This window comes from Phalacrocorax aristotelis, chromosome 1 (genome assembly GCF_949628215.1).
Source record: "Phalacrocorax aristotelis chromosome 1, bGulAri2.1, whole genome shotgun sequence".
Classification (NCBI taxonomy): Eukaryota; Metazoa; Chordata; class Aves; order Suliformes; family Phalacrocoracidae; genus Phalacrocorax; species Phalacrocorax aristotelis.
The window spans coordinates 137,296,031-137,311,316 of NC_134276.1; the positions used below are offsets into that span (position 1 = coordinate 137,296,031).

At 39.4% G+C, this 15,286-nt stretch overlaps 1 protein-coding gene across 1 annotated transcript in view; it reads right to left on the reverse strand.

The window, feature by feature from the left end:
* The window catches only part of VWF (von Willebrand factor), a 141,034-nt gene that overhangs the window by 69,807 nt on the left and 55,941 nt on the right, over positions 1-15,286 (reverse strand). The window contains exons 20-27 of the mRNA XM_075111545.1: positions 12,247-12,385; positions 10,227-10,361; positions 6,990-7,136; positions 6,167-6,307; positions 4,465-4,584; positions 3,678-3,834; positions 2,950-3,108; positions 1,627-1,762 (exon numbers count right to left, since the gene is read on the reverse strand). Coding sequence (XP_074967646.1) covers positions 1,627-1,762; positions 2,950-3,108; positions 3,678-3,834; positions 4,465-4,584; positions 6,167-6,307; positions 6,990-7,136; positions 10,227-10,361; positions 12,247-12,385 — 1,134 coding nt within the window. The remainder of the gene's footprint in view (positions 1-1,626; positions 1,763-2,949; positions 3,109-3,677; positions 3,835-4,464; positions 4,585-6,166; positions 6,308-6,989; positions 7,137-10,226; positions 10,362-12,246; positions 12,386-15,286) is intronic.

Sequence of the window (15,286 nt, forward strand, 5' to 3'; positions counted from 1 at the left end):
TGCACAGGGTGGTACAGACTCAGCCAATATATTTTTCTTGTCTTACTGGACACTCCAAGAAACAGAATAGGAAAAGTTTTTGAAGAGCAAGGACCAAAAAAATGCTTATTTTCACTGCCATAGAAAACCCAGGATGTACAAACTAAAAAAATTAGTACTGGAAGAAGGTGCCATTTTCTGGGAAAACACTTCACTTTACACATGGCACCTTCATTTAAGTCCTCTTAGTTGAAGTGCTACGTTCCTTTCAAGCTGCTTTTAGTATCTTCCTAATTGAAGAATGCACAGCTACTTTTGGCATTAACATATAGCAACAGAAGATTTATTATTTTAATCCTAATATGAGTGAACCTCTTCTAGTTTCCAATTTCCTTTGGATATTTGCTATAAAATTCATTTTTGTGCAATATTTTCTATTGTTTGTACAGATGGTGTAGGCATCTAAATTAGGTGACAGCTATGCAAAAGGATGTTTCCCTAGTGAGGTAAGTTTTCCTAATGTTCTGAAATCTTTTGTGAGCAGCGGCCAGTGTATCAACATTTAAGATATAATATTATAAAGGATTACAAAAATTAGGGAACAGAGACTCATTTATGAAGACTCTTTTTTGACCTTTTGATGGAATTCAAGGCTCTTCACGTACACTATTAAAAAAAAACACCAGAAAAAGAAAAATTTAATTGATTAACCTAACAGTCTCATGCCCTGGGTTTATAGCACAGATGTACGCTAGCCCCCACAAGAGGCCAGGAATTCAAAGTTCATACCCATTCAGAGCTTCTGTGAGGTTCAGGGCATTTGGAGCCAAGGTGTTAGTCTGGGCTAATAGCTGCTGCAGTTTTACAACTCAGTTTCTATTAAATATGATCAAATTACAAGATGGAAAACTCTCTCATATTCACAGTGTTATAGGCAACTAGTGAAAATATCCATCAAGGGCCTAAACATCCATAGAAAGCCAAACTTTCAGGTACTACAGGCCATGGCATAATATGCCACTGGGCAGCATACAGAATGAAAATCCGTCTCTGCCCCATTGCAGCTGAAGGCCCTGATCCTGCATGGTGCACAGCATTGTGCACCCTGCCATTAATTTCATCATATTTGGAAATGCGTGCATGCAGGATCAGGCCATGGAATATCATCTTAAAAATTTGGGGAAATTGGTTTTCCAATAATAGTACACAATTCAACCATTAACAATCTCAGCAAGTTCTAGACTGAATGCACATTCAGATATTGCACTATATGTAGGATTTTTTTAGTACTGGCAGAAGGAGTCTGATGACTTTATTGATGTTGAATCACACCTTACACAAAAAGAAGCAGAACATCTGAAGCCAGTGGGGCCACCTACACATGGAAAAAAGGCCTTTTTTGAAAGGAATTTATGAATTTCACTTGCTTAAATTCAGCTGACATGCTATAATCCCTACTGTCACTGAAAAACTTCAGCCTCAGATTGTCTGTGAAGGAGTATTGACAGAAAAGATGGTTTCCAGGCTTCAACTTCAGTGGTATATTTAAAGTTGTGTCCAAAAACTTATTTATGCGGATGGCGCTGCTTCTGTCTCCCTTCATCCTACTCAAGAGGCATGCGATTTCACTTCATATACCCATCATACCAAGATTGACAGCTCTGTGGATCATCTCTGTTCAAAACTATTCTCCTTCCATGCGGAATCTTGACATCTCCAACTGCACACACAGGACAGTCTTCTGAGTTGACACAATCCAGGGACAGTTCATCAAGTATTTTCCCTGTTTCAGAATAGCACAGTAGTAGAAAGATGCCAATTTTCATGTATTGCAAAACTAATCATTGCATTTACCCTGCTACGAAAAACATGACAAGGCTTCTGAGTTGGGCTTAAAGTTCTGAATATTCTGCCTGTGTTATGGTCACTGCCAGTTTGACACAAATAAGTATTTCTTTCCTTCATAACCACTTTTATTTAGATACTGGAAGTACTTAACCTAGTGTATAAACTGCAACAGCCACTACAATATAGAAGGTGAACTTATGTTTTGAACAAAGAATTGAAGCAGACAGGAGAAAATGGCATTTTCCTTTTTACATATATATTATTGATTTCTCCCAGTATCCCCTACCTCACTCTGATCAGATATCAGAGACCAAAATAGCTATTTTTGATCTTAAAATACCTACTCTTCCTTTGCCTTCACGTCTCCTCGGTCTGCCCTTGGGAGCTATTTATTTGTCTGAGTTTTCACTCTCCTTTTGGACCTTGCTCATCTTTTACTCCTTCCCCTTCTGTCTTTCCTCTCTCCACCCTATATTTCCCATATCTTTTCCTTTCCATTTCTAAGAGACAGTTAATGGGAGCAGGTAAGCTGAAAGCTCAGGCTCACTGGAGGATGCCTGCTGGGCACTCTCCGGAGCACCAGAGCCTTGGAGGTAGTAAGCAGGTCAAGGCAATGGGTTTCCCCCACTGCAGTAGCTCTTCTGAAGAAGAGCATTTTATAAGTGTCCAGCACAAATTCATACCGTCCTTTAACCACATAGTCAACAACCTCTGTTGCTACACAACCACTAATCCTCCTAATCTTCCTATCACCCCATTCTCATCCTCTCTTGTTCTTGCTGTCACTATTTCACCCTCCTCTTCTAGGTACCCCTTCATGCCCTTCACACGCTGTGCTCATTTCACAAACTCACACCACAATACCTAACCACCTTCCTCCTTTTGCAGTAAGAAACTGTGGTGAAAACACATCAGTAAGCCTGTTAAGGAATTAACTGTTACATCTGCATCTTTGGCAATATTCAGCCTTACCAGTCTGTGAATATTTCTGGACTATAAGACCTCTTTTCATGCAGTACTTAGTGGGGGGCGGGGGGGGAAAGACTCTACAGCAATACCTACAAGTACCAGGAGCAGAGCAGAAAATGGTAAGTAACTGCTTAAAGGAAAAGATGGACTAACCTGCAGGACAGTGTACATGGCATCCTTCCACACACCGCAGAGGGCACTCCAAAGGCTGTGGGTGCTGGCACGTTATGGGACAAGCAGGTCCACAGCTATTATATCGCCACTCACATTGATAATCCAATTCTTGTTTATTCAGGTCCTCACAGCTTTGTGCTACAGAGCGAAAGAATCAGAGGGGGGAAAAAAAAAATTCAAACCAGAGTGTGTTCACCTTGCCTCTCAGAACTATGAACCCAACTTTGTACAGTGTGGACCACATATGCATAGAAAAAGAAATAATTCCATCTTTAAATAAAGATATATTTATTTTAATACATTCAGGGCAGGCCACTTCTTCACACTTAAATTTTTTTCACATAATGAAGTGCTTGCTTTAGATCAGAGATAATTGTTATTGATAAAAACAATTGCAAAAAAATATTTTAAATTTTAATTAAAAAAAGGAAATGTACAGAAACAATTTCTTTCTTTATGCTTGTTTGTACCATGGACTATTATACCCCCTTATTGAGAGAATGTTCTTTCCAGATATGGCTCTGAACCTAAATAGAAAAGCAAGAGGAAATGTCGCCACGAGCTGCTAGCCCAGTCCCATTAAATTTAAATTCTCCGGACATCAGCAGGAGCAGAGCTGGGTAAAAACAGTCTGTCTGAGCCAACAGCTTTCTGATTAAAAGCTTTAACCTTTTCACCCAATCCTTCCTCGTCTGCACTGTACTTACGGCACAGAGCTGGTGACCTCCAGTGAACAGCAACACCTTTTTGTGCACAGACGTGTGCATAGGCTGCTATAGCGTCACAGAAGCAAGCACAGTCCCCAATAGATTCACAAGCACAAGTGTCATACATGCAAATATCTATGTAGGGCTCAGGGTTCACCTACAAAAGAGAAATACAGGGTACAGTACACTCACTGATTCCCCTCATCTTCTCCTTCTAGACACATTCAACCTTCAGATGGTTTGCCTGCTCCTTTCGCCAAGAGTTGAGGTGCCCCATAAATCAGTGCTGGTCTTTCTGCTGATGTCAGCAAGGACCTAAATCAGGCCATGTTCTCGAAGCTGTTATAGACACTGCAGTTTATTGTTCTTTAATATTCCCCATATGGAGTAACTCTATACATTTTTTGAGCCCTGTTCACATACTCTCTTGTGCAGCAGCTTGGGTAGAATGCAATCTGAATGGCATTATATTAGCTCAGCTCCCTCTTCCCCCAAATATCAACCCTTGTGCTTGACTTCATGTGCCAGTCTCTAGGCTTTTGAGTAAAATTTGCCTCAAGTAGAAGTTCTACTTTCTACTACTACTACTACTTTCTACTAGGTGGTATCCTGAATTTTCCCATGAAGCATCAGCTACAGAACAGGGTCAGGGATGAGAACACCAATTAGTCAGCCTCCTCCAAGTCCTGTGTGCTGTCAGCACAACCCTCCTTTTCCCCTCAGCTATAATCAGTGTCAGCACAGATTATGCAGAATTGAAGAGTGTGAAACACATGACAATACTCACAAGCTTTTTGCATTCTTCAAAGACATCCCCAGACAAAATACTGCATGATGTTTCTACCATCATCTGCTTCACTACATTTCCATTACACAGTGGAGAAATCAAGGTCTGTTCCCGGTTGGGCTTAATATTGTAAGAGACAAGCACACATTGCATTAGCCTTGCCTTCAGGACCTCAAGACTCTTCAAATTGAAGTAAGAGACTCACTAGCACTAGACATTTTTCATGACAAAGGAAACTGTTCAGGACAAATCCTGCCATGGGAGAACACAGAGTAGACCACGTCACCTCCTACATTTTCTCCAGCTCTCACTTGTACACTGTAGTTTTAACATAGATATTTTGATGACAGAAAGTCCCACTGTACCAAACATCCACCCTGAAAAATGATCATTCACAGCTCTGCAGAAGGCCCGCAAGTCTTACAAATATGATCGGTCTTCAGAAGACAATACCCATGGCCACTGCTCAGTAGTCTCCCCCTCTCCAATTTAGTTTATATAAGAACAAGGAGCACTAGTATTGACATGGGATTTATCATGGAGACAGCCTGCAGGTTCTGTCCTGTGCCTATTACACCGAAACGAGGAGCTGCTTCTTCTCAGTCATACCCTGCAGTCTCACTCCTCTTTATTGCAACCTCTTCTGTGTTGCAATCAAGTCATAGCTAAAAAGTGACATTCAGTAAGGTAATACTGTGGCTATGTCACACTTGCACATAATTTATCCAACTAACCCAAAAGATTTCATGTGATCAAATGTAAGTTCTTTCTGACAATTTAAATCTTTTAAGGAAAAATCAAAAAAGGCCTTTTTTTTTCCCCCTATAATCTCTCTGAAAATGTAAATGAATCTTCAAGAGAAAGTTTTCAGCCTTAAAAGCATCATCTGAATGAAATGCTTCATTTTACAAATGTCAAAACAAGTTGTCTTCAAGTTGTTTCCTTTCACTTTTTGATCTGGAAATACTTTGGGCCATAATTATTTGTCAGGTCAAGATAAATTTATCATTCAATCTCATTCTTTCAAAACTCTGTATTTGGAAAAGAGGAAGTATACTCTCATGTATAGCATAACTAGTACCCTGTGAAATCACCTAATCTCTGGCACCAGGACCATAGATAACACTTTCAAATAGCAGGTAACCTCCTCAAAATTCAGATGCAGTGATAGCACGGCAATATAAGGTCTTAGATCTCCTCCCATGTCATGCTTTTTCTGTTCAAGACTCTCCAATCTGAAAATAACAACTGAATGCTCTTTAAAAAAGATTGAGAAGCACACAGAATTCAGATGTTCGTGAATGGACAGACTAAGATTTGGGATATAGAAGTTTGGATAAGGAAACAGAAAATCTTTATCTGAACTCCGCCTGTCTGAAGATTACAGCTGGTTTTTTTAGATTTAGCTCTAAAATGAGATTTCCAGTTATACCTGGATTTCCAGCACCTGGGCTGGCAAACTCTATGAAGAGCCTCTACCATCCAGATTGGCTATTTTAATATTCATCTGAAGCCAGGTAGCCCAGAGGCCTTAAATAAGTTAATCGATCTTTTATCAGATTTCAAGAAATAATACTATTTGGCAAAAATATGGGGGAAGGATTTAATTTCTATTTATTTTTATCCTTTCAAACCTCTTTGCCCGCTCTTGAGTGATACTGTAACCCATATTAATTAGTTTTCACAGTTCATTCGCAATCACCTTTTCAACATCAGCACAGTATGGATTAACTTTCCAAGAATTCCCAAAGTCAACTGGATCTACTTCAAGATGTTCATTGCTGCTGGTCAAATCATTGTTTTGGATTCCATCAAAATTTCCACACAGACCACACACTTGATCCTTGCAGGGAAAGAAACAGAAAATGCATAAATCTTACATCTGTAGACTGGCTTCAGGTTTTGTTAAGAAGTTTTTTTAGCATAGTGCTTTAGTGGCACAAGGCTTAAAAACTGAACTATCCCTGGCCTTGCCAAGTTCACTAAAACAGACATAGTCTCTCACAGAGGACATTTAGCACTTATTCCCAGTCTGCTAAGCTGAAAGTAGGACCATACTGTCTCCAAGGACTCCAGGAAGCAAGACAACTCTGATCAGTGGTGCCTGTTTGGCTCTATCTGGAGTACAGCCCTACAGTCCTATTTAATTTCTGGAGGAGATTGTTGTATTGCCATCACTAGTAAATCTGGCTCCTTATACTGCTCTGCTTGAATACAGAAGAAATAACTCAAGGCATAGTTATTCTGAGGCACCACAGCATTCATTTTTTCTGTCGTAGCTCATCTCCAATGACACAGAATTTACCCCTTACAGTTGAACTACCAGAAAAGTAAGCAACACTCATGGTATTACAAAAAATCCCTTCATTTTCAAGCAAGTGCCTAATACTCCACGGAAATCTATCAGCATGTCTGTACATATATATAACAAAAAAAAAAAAAAAAGAAAAGCAAGCTACTCCGCAGAAATGGTGCATTCAGTGCATTCTCTAGTGAGAATAAGTAGTAAAGCAAAAAACACTTACTTTGAAACTGCCGTTTAAGATAACTGAGACTCCCATGGCCAGATCCCAGGTCACACTGATGCTTTTGCCCAGGAAAATTATGTAATAACGGCCAGACCTCATGACTTCTAAATCATTGCCATCTTTAGGAGGTACCTTGATGTTTACCTGAACAAGAAAAGCACATTGTGCTGTTGACCGTGTCTCTAATTACTGTTTCATGTAGGTCACTTTCCCAGTGGGACATGTGCTCATAGGTTAACAGCTATTTTCAAACATGCTATTCTCCAGAGAACATATAGTTCCCATACACTATACAGATGCTCTGGAGCGCTTGCAAAACTGTAAGCAAGGTATGGGTAAGGGACCAATTACAGGTTTGTCTCTACACTGAAGAGTTGCTGTGGATAAATAATTGCCTTAGAAACAACATTTCTGAACAGAAAATTGGGATACAAATATAGCGTCTCAATCTCATCACATTTCTATAATTTTGAATAAGGCAATATCCCTCGTGCTCCCATGGTATAACATACACCCACCACAACTGGTGACACAGAAAGCAATGACTGCTAAACAGAAGGAATGCTGATAAAGAAGACAGGATATACCCAATTAACAATCAGTTTAGTATTCGGTCAATGATTCACTGAATAATTACCTTTTATTTAATTTTTTTAGGAAACTAACAATTCGGTGCTCCTGAGGCAGGTAGCGACAAAAGGGCTGGCTAGGTCTAAGTGTAATGTGAACTAGAAGAATCACATGCATCGGTGGCCTCTGAAGGACCAGAGCTTGATTCTGAAGTCAGGAGGGACTTTCTTCCCAACCAGCTACACCAACAGGAAAAATCCTGAGAGATTCCTTTCAGTGTGTCTTAATTTTTCAATCACTTTCGCTTCCCCTTTGTGCCTCTTTCTCTTTCCATCTGGCTGCAAATTCACCGCCTCCAGCTACTAAGGACTTAAGAGATTAATTTAAAATGCTTTCTTTCATACTGTAATCCCCTTTCAATGAGAACACTAATAGGATTATTAACCACATTTGGAGAGAAAGTTCTGGCATGGCTGTTACTTTAAGCACCGCTAATGCACTAACTAAAAACCTCTTAATTGTGGAAGAGGCAGATGAAAACTTTCAATCAGTACAAATAGTGATTAAAGCAAGGGAGAAAGAGGAGCCCACAAACCATTCATCCACTCCCTAGTTTGAGGGCAAAATAATTCCTTATTCCACTATTCCTCAATTCAATAAAAGTTCAGTACTGTAATTCAGTTCTCTTCATCTCTGGGGTATTACCAGAAACTTTATCCCCAGAGAAGACATCCTCCAAGGATATTCTAAAGAGGGTCTTCAATGTCTTTAGGGGAAGAATATGTTAAAATATAGACTATTTTAGGAGCTGGAAGCTTTTTCATCTTCTTCATTGCCCAATGTATACAGTCTTGTCACACTTGGCCACTTATTCTAAATTATCTACAGTAGTCTCTGTCTTTCCAAACCAGAGTAGTACAAAACTGAGCTGGGAGCTTGACCTAAATTACAGAATTTCTATGTTTGTGGAGGCTTTTTGCCCAGCCATGAAATCATAAACTTTTGACCTTGCAAACTGGCAAATTTATTTGTTTCAGAAGAGCAAAAAATGATTTCATGATAATTTTTTTTAATGTGAGCCAGAACTGTAGCATGCAGATACTTCAATTAAGTCCCCATTTACTTAAAACTAGAAGCTGCTCTCAAAACAATATCACCTTAAAACAATGCTGCTTAGAAACATTTTAATGGGAAGAAAAAAAAAAAAGTTGATTCTCCTGCTTGTTTCTCAGGATTCTTGTGGAAGACAAGGTAGGAAGTCATCACTGGGTGAGAATTTATCCAAGAGTCTTCGTATCAGTTGTTTCTCCTTAATCTCTCCTTTGGTTGCTGTTATTTCTAAGAAAACCTGCTCTTGATATTACACTGAGCCTTAAACTCTCTAGAAAGACAGCTAAAAATTCAGTCAGAGTTCGTGTGGACAGTCTTGTGATAAAGACCTAGCTTTTGCAGGGACATACTCTCTCAGGAACCAAACACCTCTGTTACTGGAGTTGCTGGATGCCTAATCACCTCTTGTCTTTTCTGGCCCTTCTTTAAGTGTCCAAACAGAAGCACAGCTCTCCTGAAAATCTGTCACCTAAAGAAGCTTTCAGACAAAGCCTGGCTCTATGGACTGACTCCTGTACTACTATTCGCCCTCACCCAGAGTCGGGGATTCTTTAGCAGTGGAAATAAGGAACTCATTGGGTAACAAATAGGTCCTATGTTCATTCCTCCAGCAGCCAAAAGACTACATGGATCATAAGCTGTCAAGATGCACTGCAGAGACACTATTAATAGTGGTATGTTTTACGTGTTCCTGTCATGCATCAGTGACATGCAGCAATTTGCAGGCAATTTGCAGGCTATGCAAAACCTGGTACAGCTTTGTTAACCCAAAACAAGGCAAATGCAGAGCGGTTTCACATTTCACTGGGAACATTTTTGCAAAGCTCTGGACCAGATGCCAGTTCAGAGTACAGTACTTCTGAAAACTGAGCGATTGAAACACTATAATCCAGTGTAGCTCTGTAATGTTTGAACACACAGACGGTCTTAATTGTTACAGTGCCCAAGGCAAGGAGCTGAACTCTGCACTTTGGAAAGCTCATTTCCTGCTCTGAAGGAACATGGGTGGTAGAAGTGCCTCTTGGTCAATTCTTCAGTGTTTGTTGGTAGGAAAGGGGGAAAAAAAGAAGAATCCTTTCATCTGGATTTTCCATCTGACAATTTAACAAGTGAAAGGATAGTTGATATTTGCTTCTGCAGTATCAACTTGTTTCAGCCATGACTTCTTTTTTTCCCTGTGTGCTCAGTCCTTCAGAAGGCTAAATTAGGTCTGGAGCTTTACTAGTCATGGGACAGTCACTTCTTAGCTCTTCCTTGCACTTAACCTTGCTTGAAGTAGACTTAGACCTTCCATGCTTAGACAGGGCATCACTCATATGAGCTTGCATTGAACAGCATTCTTACCTGAGATAAATTCATTGGCATCAAGCAGAAATACCAAAATGGCATTATATCTCTGGGAGCAAAATGGATAATTATAAACCTGCTAATCTGTTAATTTTATGATCTAATTTTCAAGAACCACTGAGCATGAAGTCATTCATGCCTCATCTTACTAAACAACCTGAAATTCTTTTCCACAAAAAAAGGGGAAGGGAACAGAAGCGTACGTACGTTTCCATTAAACAACTCTATTTCGCCACTTTCATACAGAATGATAACCCTTTTGGTGCACTTTTCTCCAGTGAAGCCACAGCCTTCATTTGAAATTAGTATCCGGAATGTCCCAGGGTCGTCCTTGCAGAAATCCTATCAGATGAAAATAAATGAATGAGTCATTAAAGTGGAACATTTGAAAAACACATACAGATCTATGGAGAAAAAGCAAGCCTCAGATAATACCCTGTGTACTCTGTGCCCAGTAAGATATATTTTAGCATGCCAACTGTTCCTACTTTAATTTTTTTTGTGCTTAGTATTGATATTCATGTGGTCCACCCCTTAAACAATGACGCCCGCTCTGCCAGTGACACACACACGTGCATATTTTTCAGGGAGGATCCACGCTATTACAGTATGTGATATTTTAAAGATGTACAATGGTTATAGGGGAATAGACAGGGATCGGTGACTGGAAGATCACGGGATGTGACAGAAAGATAGACTCCTCCTCATAGGAGTGGCAGGAACAGGAAGCGCAAGAGCTATATAAGCGTGTGACGCAGTTAAATAAACGGACATTTTGTATCCATCATATTGATGTCTGTGCATCACTGTCCCCAGGGTGGGTAGAGCCCTGTGTCCCGGAGATATGCGGCCCAAGATAAGTTCTCCCATAGAAGCGTACAGCAACAAATGGTCACAGTGTACATATTAATACACATATATTAATTGATTCAACAGTGAAAACAATTCTGCAGCTTTAATGATAAAATGAAAATATGAAGCTAGAAGCTTAGGTTAGAAACTTGCTGCACAGTTTGGAGCAAAATGTTTGATGCCCATGTTTTCCCACCTGTACATAAAATAATTACAATAATGTCAACCTATTTCTTGAGGAGCAATTATGTCATTTAATGTAATTTTAAGTCAAATATTTCTGAGATGCATGGGGAGTTAGTACTAGATTTATGTGATGACTCATGAATATCAGGCCTTTTAGGGATTTGGGGATTTTTTTAGTATATACCTTTTAAGAAAAAGACCCTGTCTGTAGTTTTCTGTGATTGTCATCTGAGGAAAGCAGATTTTATTTTAACTTTATGTAGCTTTGTAGTACTGTATGCTACCCATAAGTCCTTTACACAGAGCTCTCACTAGTGTCAGAGCAATCATTCTTCTAAGATAATCCAGCTGGCATCAAGGTGGGAGCATGTTTCAGAGGCAGGCTGATCACACTTTCCTGCCCAAGGAGAACTGCAGGGGGGGAACGGGACTCATGAAAAGGGTCTGTGCAGAAAAAAAGTAGCCCACCCAAGAAACATGACACTTTCTAATTACAGAAGACTTGTTATCAATTAGCAGTGGATCCATCTAGTGTAGACGAAATTTTCAGAGAAATCCTTCTTTTGCACACATATTCTTAAATACACAATGATTTGCATCTGTAGATGAGCTTTAATCTTATTTAACACTCTAAATTTCTGGCTGTTCCCCCAAATCAGAGGCTGACAGTAGCATGCTATGTCTTTATCCATATTTGATATTGTCAATGTACTCAAACAGGTTGGTGCATGGAACAGGATAGTGACTTTGCTGAAGTGAACGAGCAGAGCCTGTTTAGAGGCACATTTAGGTTCACCAAGCACTTCTGGTCTCACTCAGTCAGACAGTAAGCCATCACCACAGGATAAAGCAGCTAGTGGGGAATGAGGAAAGATTGACTTATGGGTATCTACAACTCCTTGATAGAGATGAGATTCAGACAGCTCCTCTCTGTACCATGCTGCTATCGTATGATTTATGACAGCCAGACAGACACATGGCAACTTAACCCACTTCTATAGAATACAATATAATCTTCATATTTCTCAAGGTGTCTTTGAAGTCATCACTAAGCTCTGCTCTCCTCTACCATACAGCTGGCTTAGTAATTAAGAATACTTTACTGGATTTATACAAACATTGGACTTCTCTCCTGGTGTAAAACATCTTACATATTATCAGGTAGTTTCCGCATTTGACATCATCTTACCTGAACTAATACATATTGACAGTTTCCTGGAAACTTGTATTTCAATCCATCAAATGTCAAATAATGAGCTGTACCAATAACGGTGCAGGTGCCATCACACATATTTTTGGTGCATTCCCACTTTCGACCACGGCACACACTGTAACAGAGAAAACAAGTCAGTGACAGTTATAATTATTTCCAATGTATATAATAAGCAAGAGAATGAAGGTGCTTTGGGCAAAGCAAAAGAGCAAGAGTTTCTGCCTCCAGGAGCTCACGAACTGAAGACTCTTCAAAAGACACACAAGTGGTGATAAGCTATTACATTGCCATGTTCTGCTCTTTTTGTTGGGCCTGGGTCAGGGAGTAACCTACTGTAGACCAAACAAGAGCATTGTTCCCCTCTGTGTCTTAAGCAGGAGGAACCTCTGCAGTTGTCTGTGCTGCTGTCCATCCTCAGGCATGCTCCCAGCAGATCCTCCATGTGTTTGGCCTTGAGAAGGTACTCTCAGAGGGCCCCATGCCTCAGCTGCTGGAATCCTTCTCTAGATAGGCTTCCATGACTACTTTACGCTGCCATGCACCAGACACCACGCTCTTTCATTAACATAAATTAACATTGGGTGCATAAATCCAAATAGAGCATTAACGGGTTAAGTGAATCAGGAATATGTTTCCTTTTTTCTTGCGAGCTGCATGTAGGATTATGTGCTTTTTGGACCTCCCTGTTACAATAAGAGGACTGGACAGAGACTACTAGAATATTTCATAATACCCTTAGTATTTTATTTTGGATATGCTGCCCTGCTCAGAGTATCCTTTTTCAAAAACAGTTTGATTACCCTTTAAGGACCATTACAGGTTAAATATTAAGTATAATATCAGTAACCCTGTTTTTATTTGCAGTACTGTCCATTTTTCCTCATTGAAAGCCAAAATAGTAGTAAATTTAATATCCAACTGATGCCAAAGGATATGTGTTGACTCTAGTGACCAACTTTTAGGACCGAGTAACCAGGACTGTAATTCAATCTGCCCAGTGGCTTTTGTTCAGGTTATATACTTAAATATAATACCACCCTTCTCCAAAAAGATCTCTCTGTTCTTAAATGAAATTCATTCTTCATGATAGTTTATCTGACTTAGAAATTGGAGACATTACCTCACAAGAATACATATTATGGATGGAAATATTTATTTTTCTGTACATGGGTACACATTTACATACACCATCTGAGGAATGTCCTACAGTGTGATACTGTCCCCTGTGGTCACCGGACCAGAATGTCTGCCCTACAGGAGAATTCCAGTTTGGTGCCATACAAATAGGACTCCAAGCTAGATGTCAGGTTATGTAACAGATGTGGCAAAATGTGACAAGACACCTGAACATGAAAGGAAATACACCAGTGGTTCTCTGCCTGTATAGTTTGCAAGCAATGTTGTCGAGGATGCCTCCTAGACTTCCTCTCAAGCACAGAATATGCAAGAAAAAAAGGGGACATCCTGACATGCAGAGCAAAACAAGATGCTGCCTTGTTTATTCAGGGAATCCTGAAGAGCAGTCAGACACAGGGTTAAGGTCTTGATATTGTTATAAACACATTGCTGTAGCAGCTATGCTGCACTGGCATTATCATACAAGGCCAGTGATGCCATGACAAAAGGGACAGCTTTCTTTTTTTCCACTCCTCCTTTTGCACTCTTTTTGGCCTTTGGTGTTTTTGTTGTTCTTTTGGTTTTTGGTTTGTTTTTAAAACGAAACCAACCAAAAAAAAAACCTACATGGTGACCATATTCTGACTGGATATTCAAAATTCAAAGAAAACCAATTCTTCTATCCTGGTGTAACTCAGTTGGTTTCAGTGTAATTATACCAGTGTAACAGACAGAAGGAAAAATAGCAGGGCTCCTAATCTTCATGATGACACCAAACCAGCCATATTCAACACCAATCATTATTAAGTTTCTAAGAGTTTCCAAGAATATTTGTATCCTTTCATTGCTGTGATACATAATAATGTAAATCTTACATGGTACCCTGATAAATAAGGCTCAAGGAGGTAAATACTATTATCCTCTTGTTAAAATGAGGGAGAAGGCAATTGAGAAATAAAGATAAGAAGAGACTTCAGAGCATCCACCCAGTCCTCTTGCCCTATTCCAGAGGTATCCTGGAGAACTACAAGACTTGATACAGAAGCTTCAGGTGTGAAAGAGGATCTTTTCTTTGTCATCCACAGGCTTTTGATCAGTGAAATAAATTGATTTGCTAACTAGCAAGAGACTGAGCAAACAAAATAAAAAACAAGGTCAATGAAGCATAAAATCTGCTCACTCTTTTGTTTGTTATTAATTTTGGGGAGTTAGAATAGCATCTGACACCATATCTAATAATATAATCCAATAATAATAATTTAATAATCTAATAAGCAATAGCTTGCTTGAGGTTGGAGAAACATACATCTACTAAACGCTGTATGAATGCAGATGGACATCATCACTGCCCCAGGGATTTTCTAATCAAGCTCTATAAGGGCAAGGAAAGGGGAATTCTATCCCTGCTTTACAGATGTAAAAACTCAGGGATAAAAAACCTGAAGTACTTTCCCAAGATCAAATTGCTAACCAAAGAAAAAACGAGTACTGAACCGAGTTCTCTAGTAATGCCTTAACCCAAGCATAAGCATTGTTTAATCTTGGTAACACTTCACAGTATAACAAATATTGTGCAATGCATTTTCTTCAAAGAATGAAATTTCAGTAGCATGGAACCTATTGCACCCTCTGCTATTAAATCCTGTTAATAGGCAGAGCAAGACCAAGATTTTGTATATATGTACACGGACAGATTATAAAGTATTTGGTGTAGCAAAATTCAGATTAGCAAATTTCTTCTGCATATTGCTTCATAAATGCTATTCCAAAATTTTCACTGAGCTCTACAATGAATTCCCAATACATAGCATAACAAAAGTTTTGCCACTAGCGTAGACTTGGAGACATTCCGTTGTTCATGAATTAGGATCTCCCATATGTCAAGTTGAATGTAAATGCC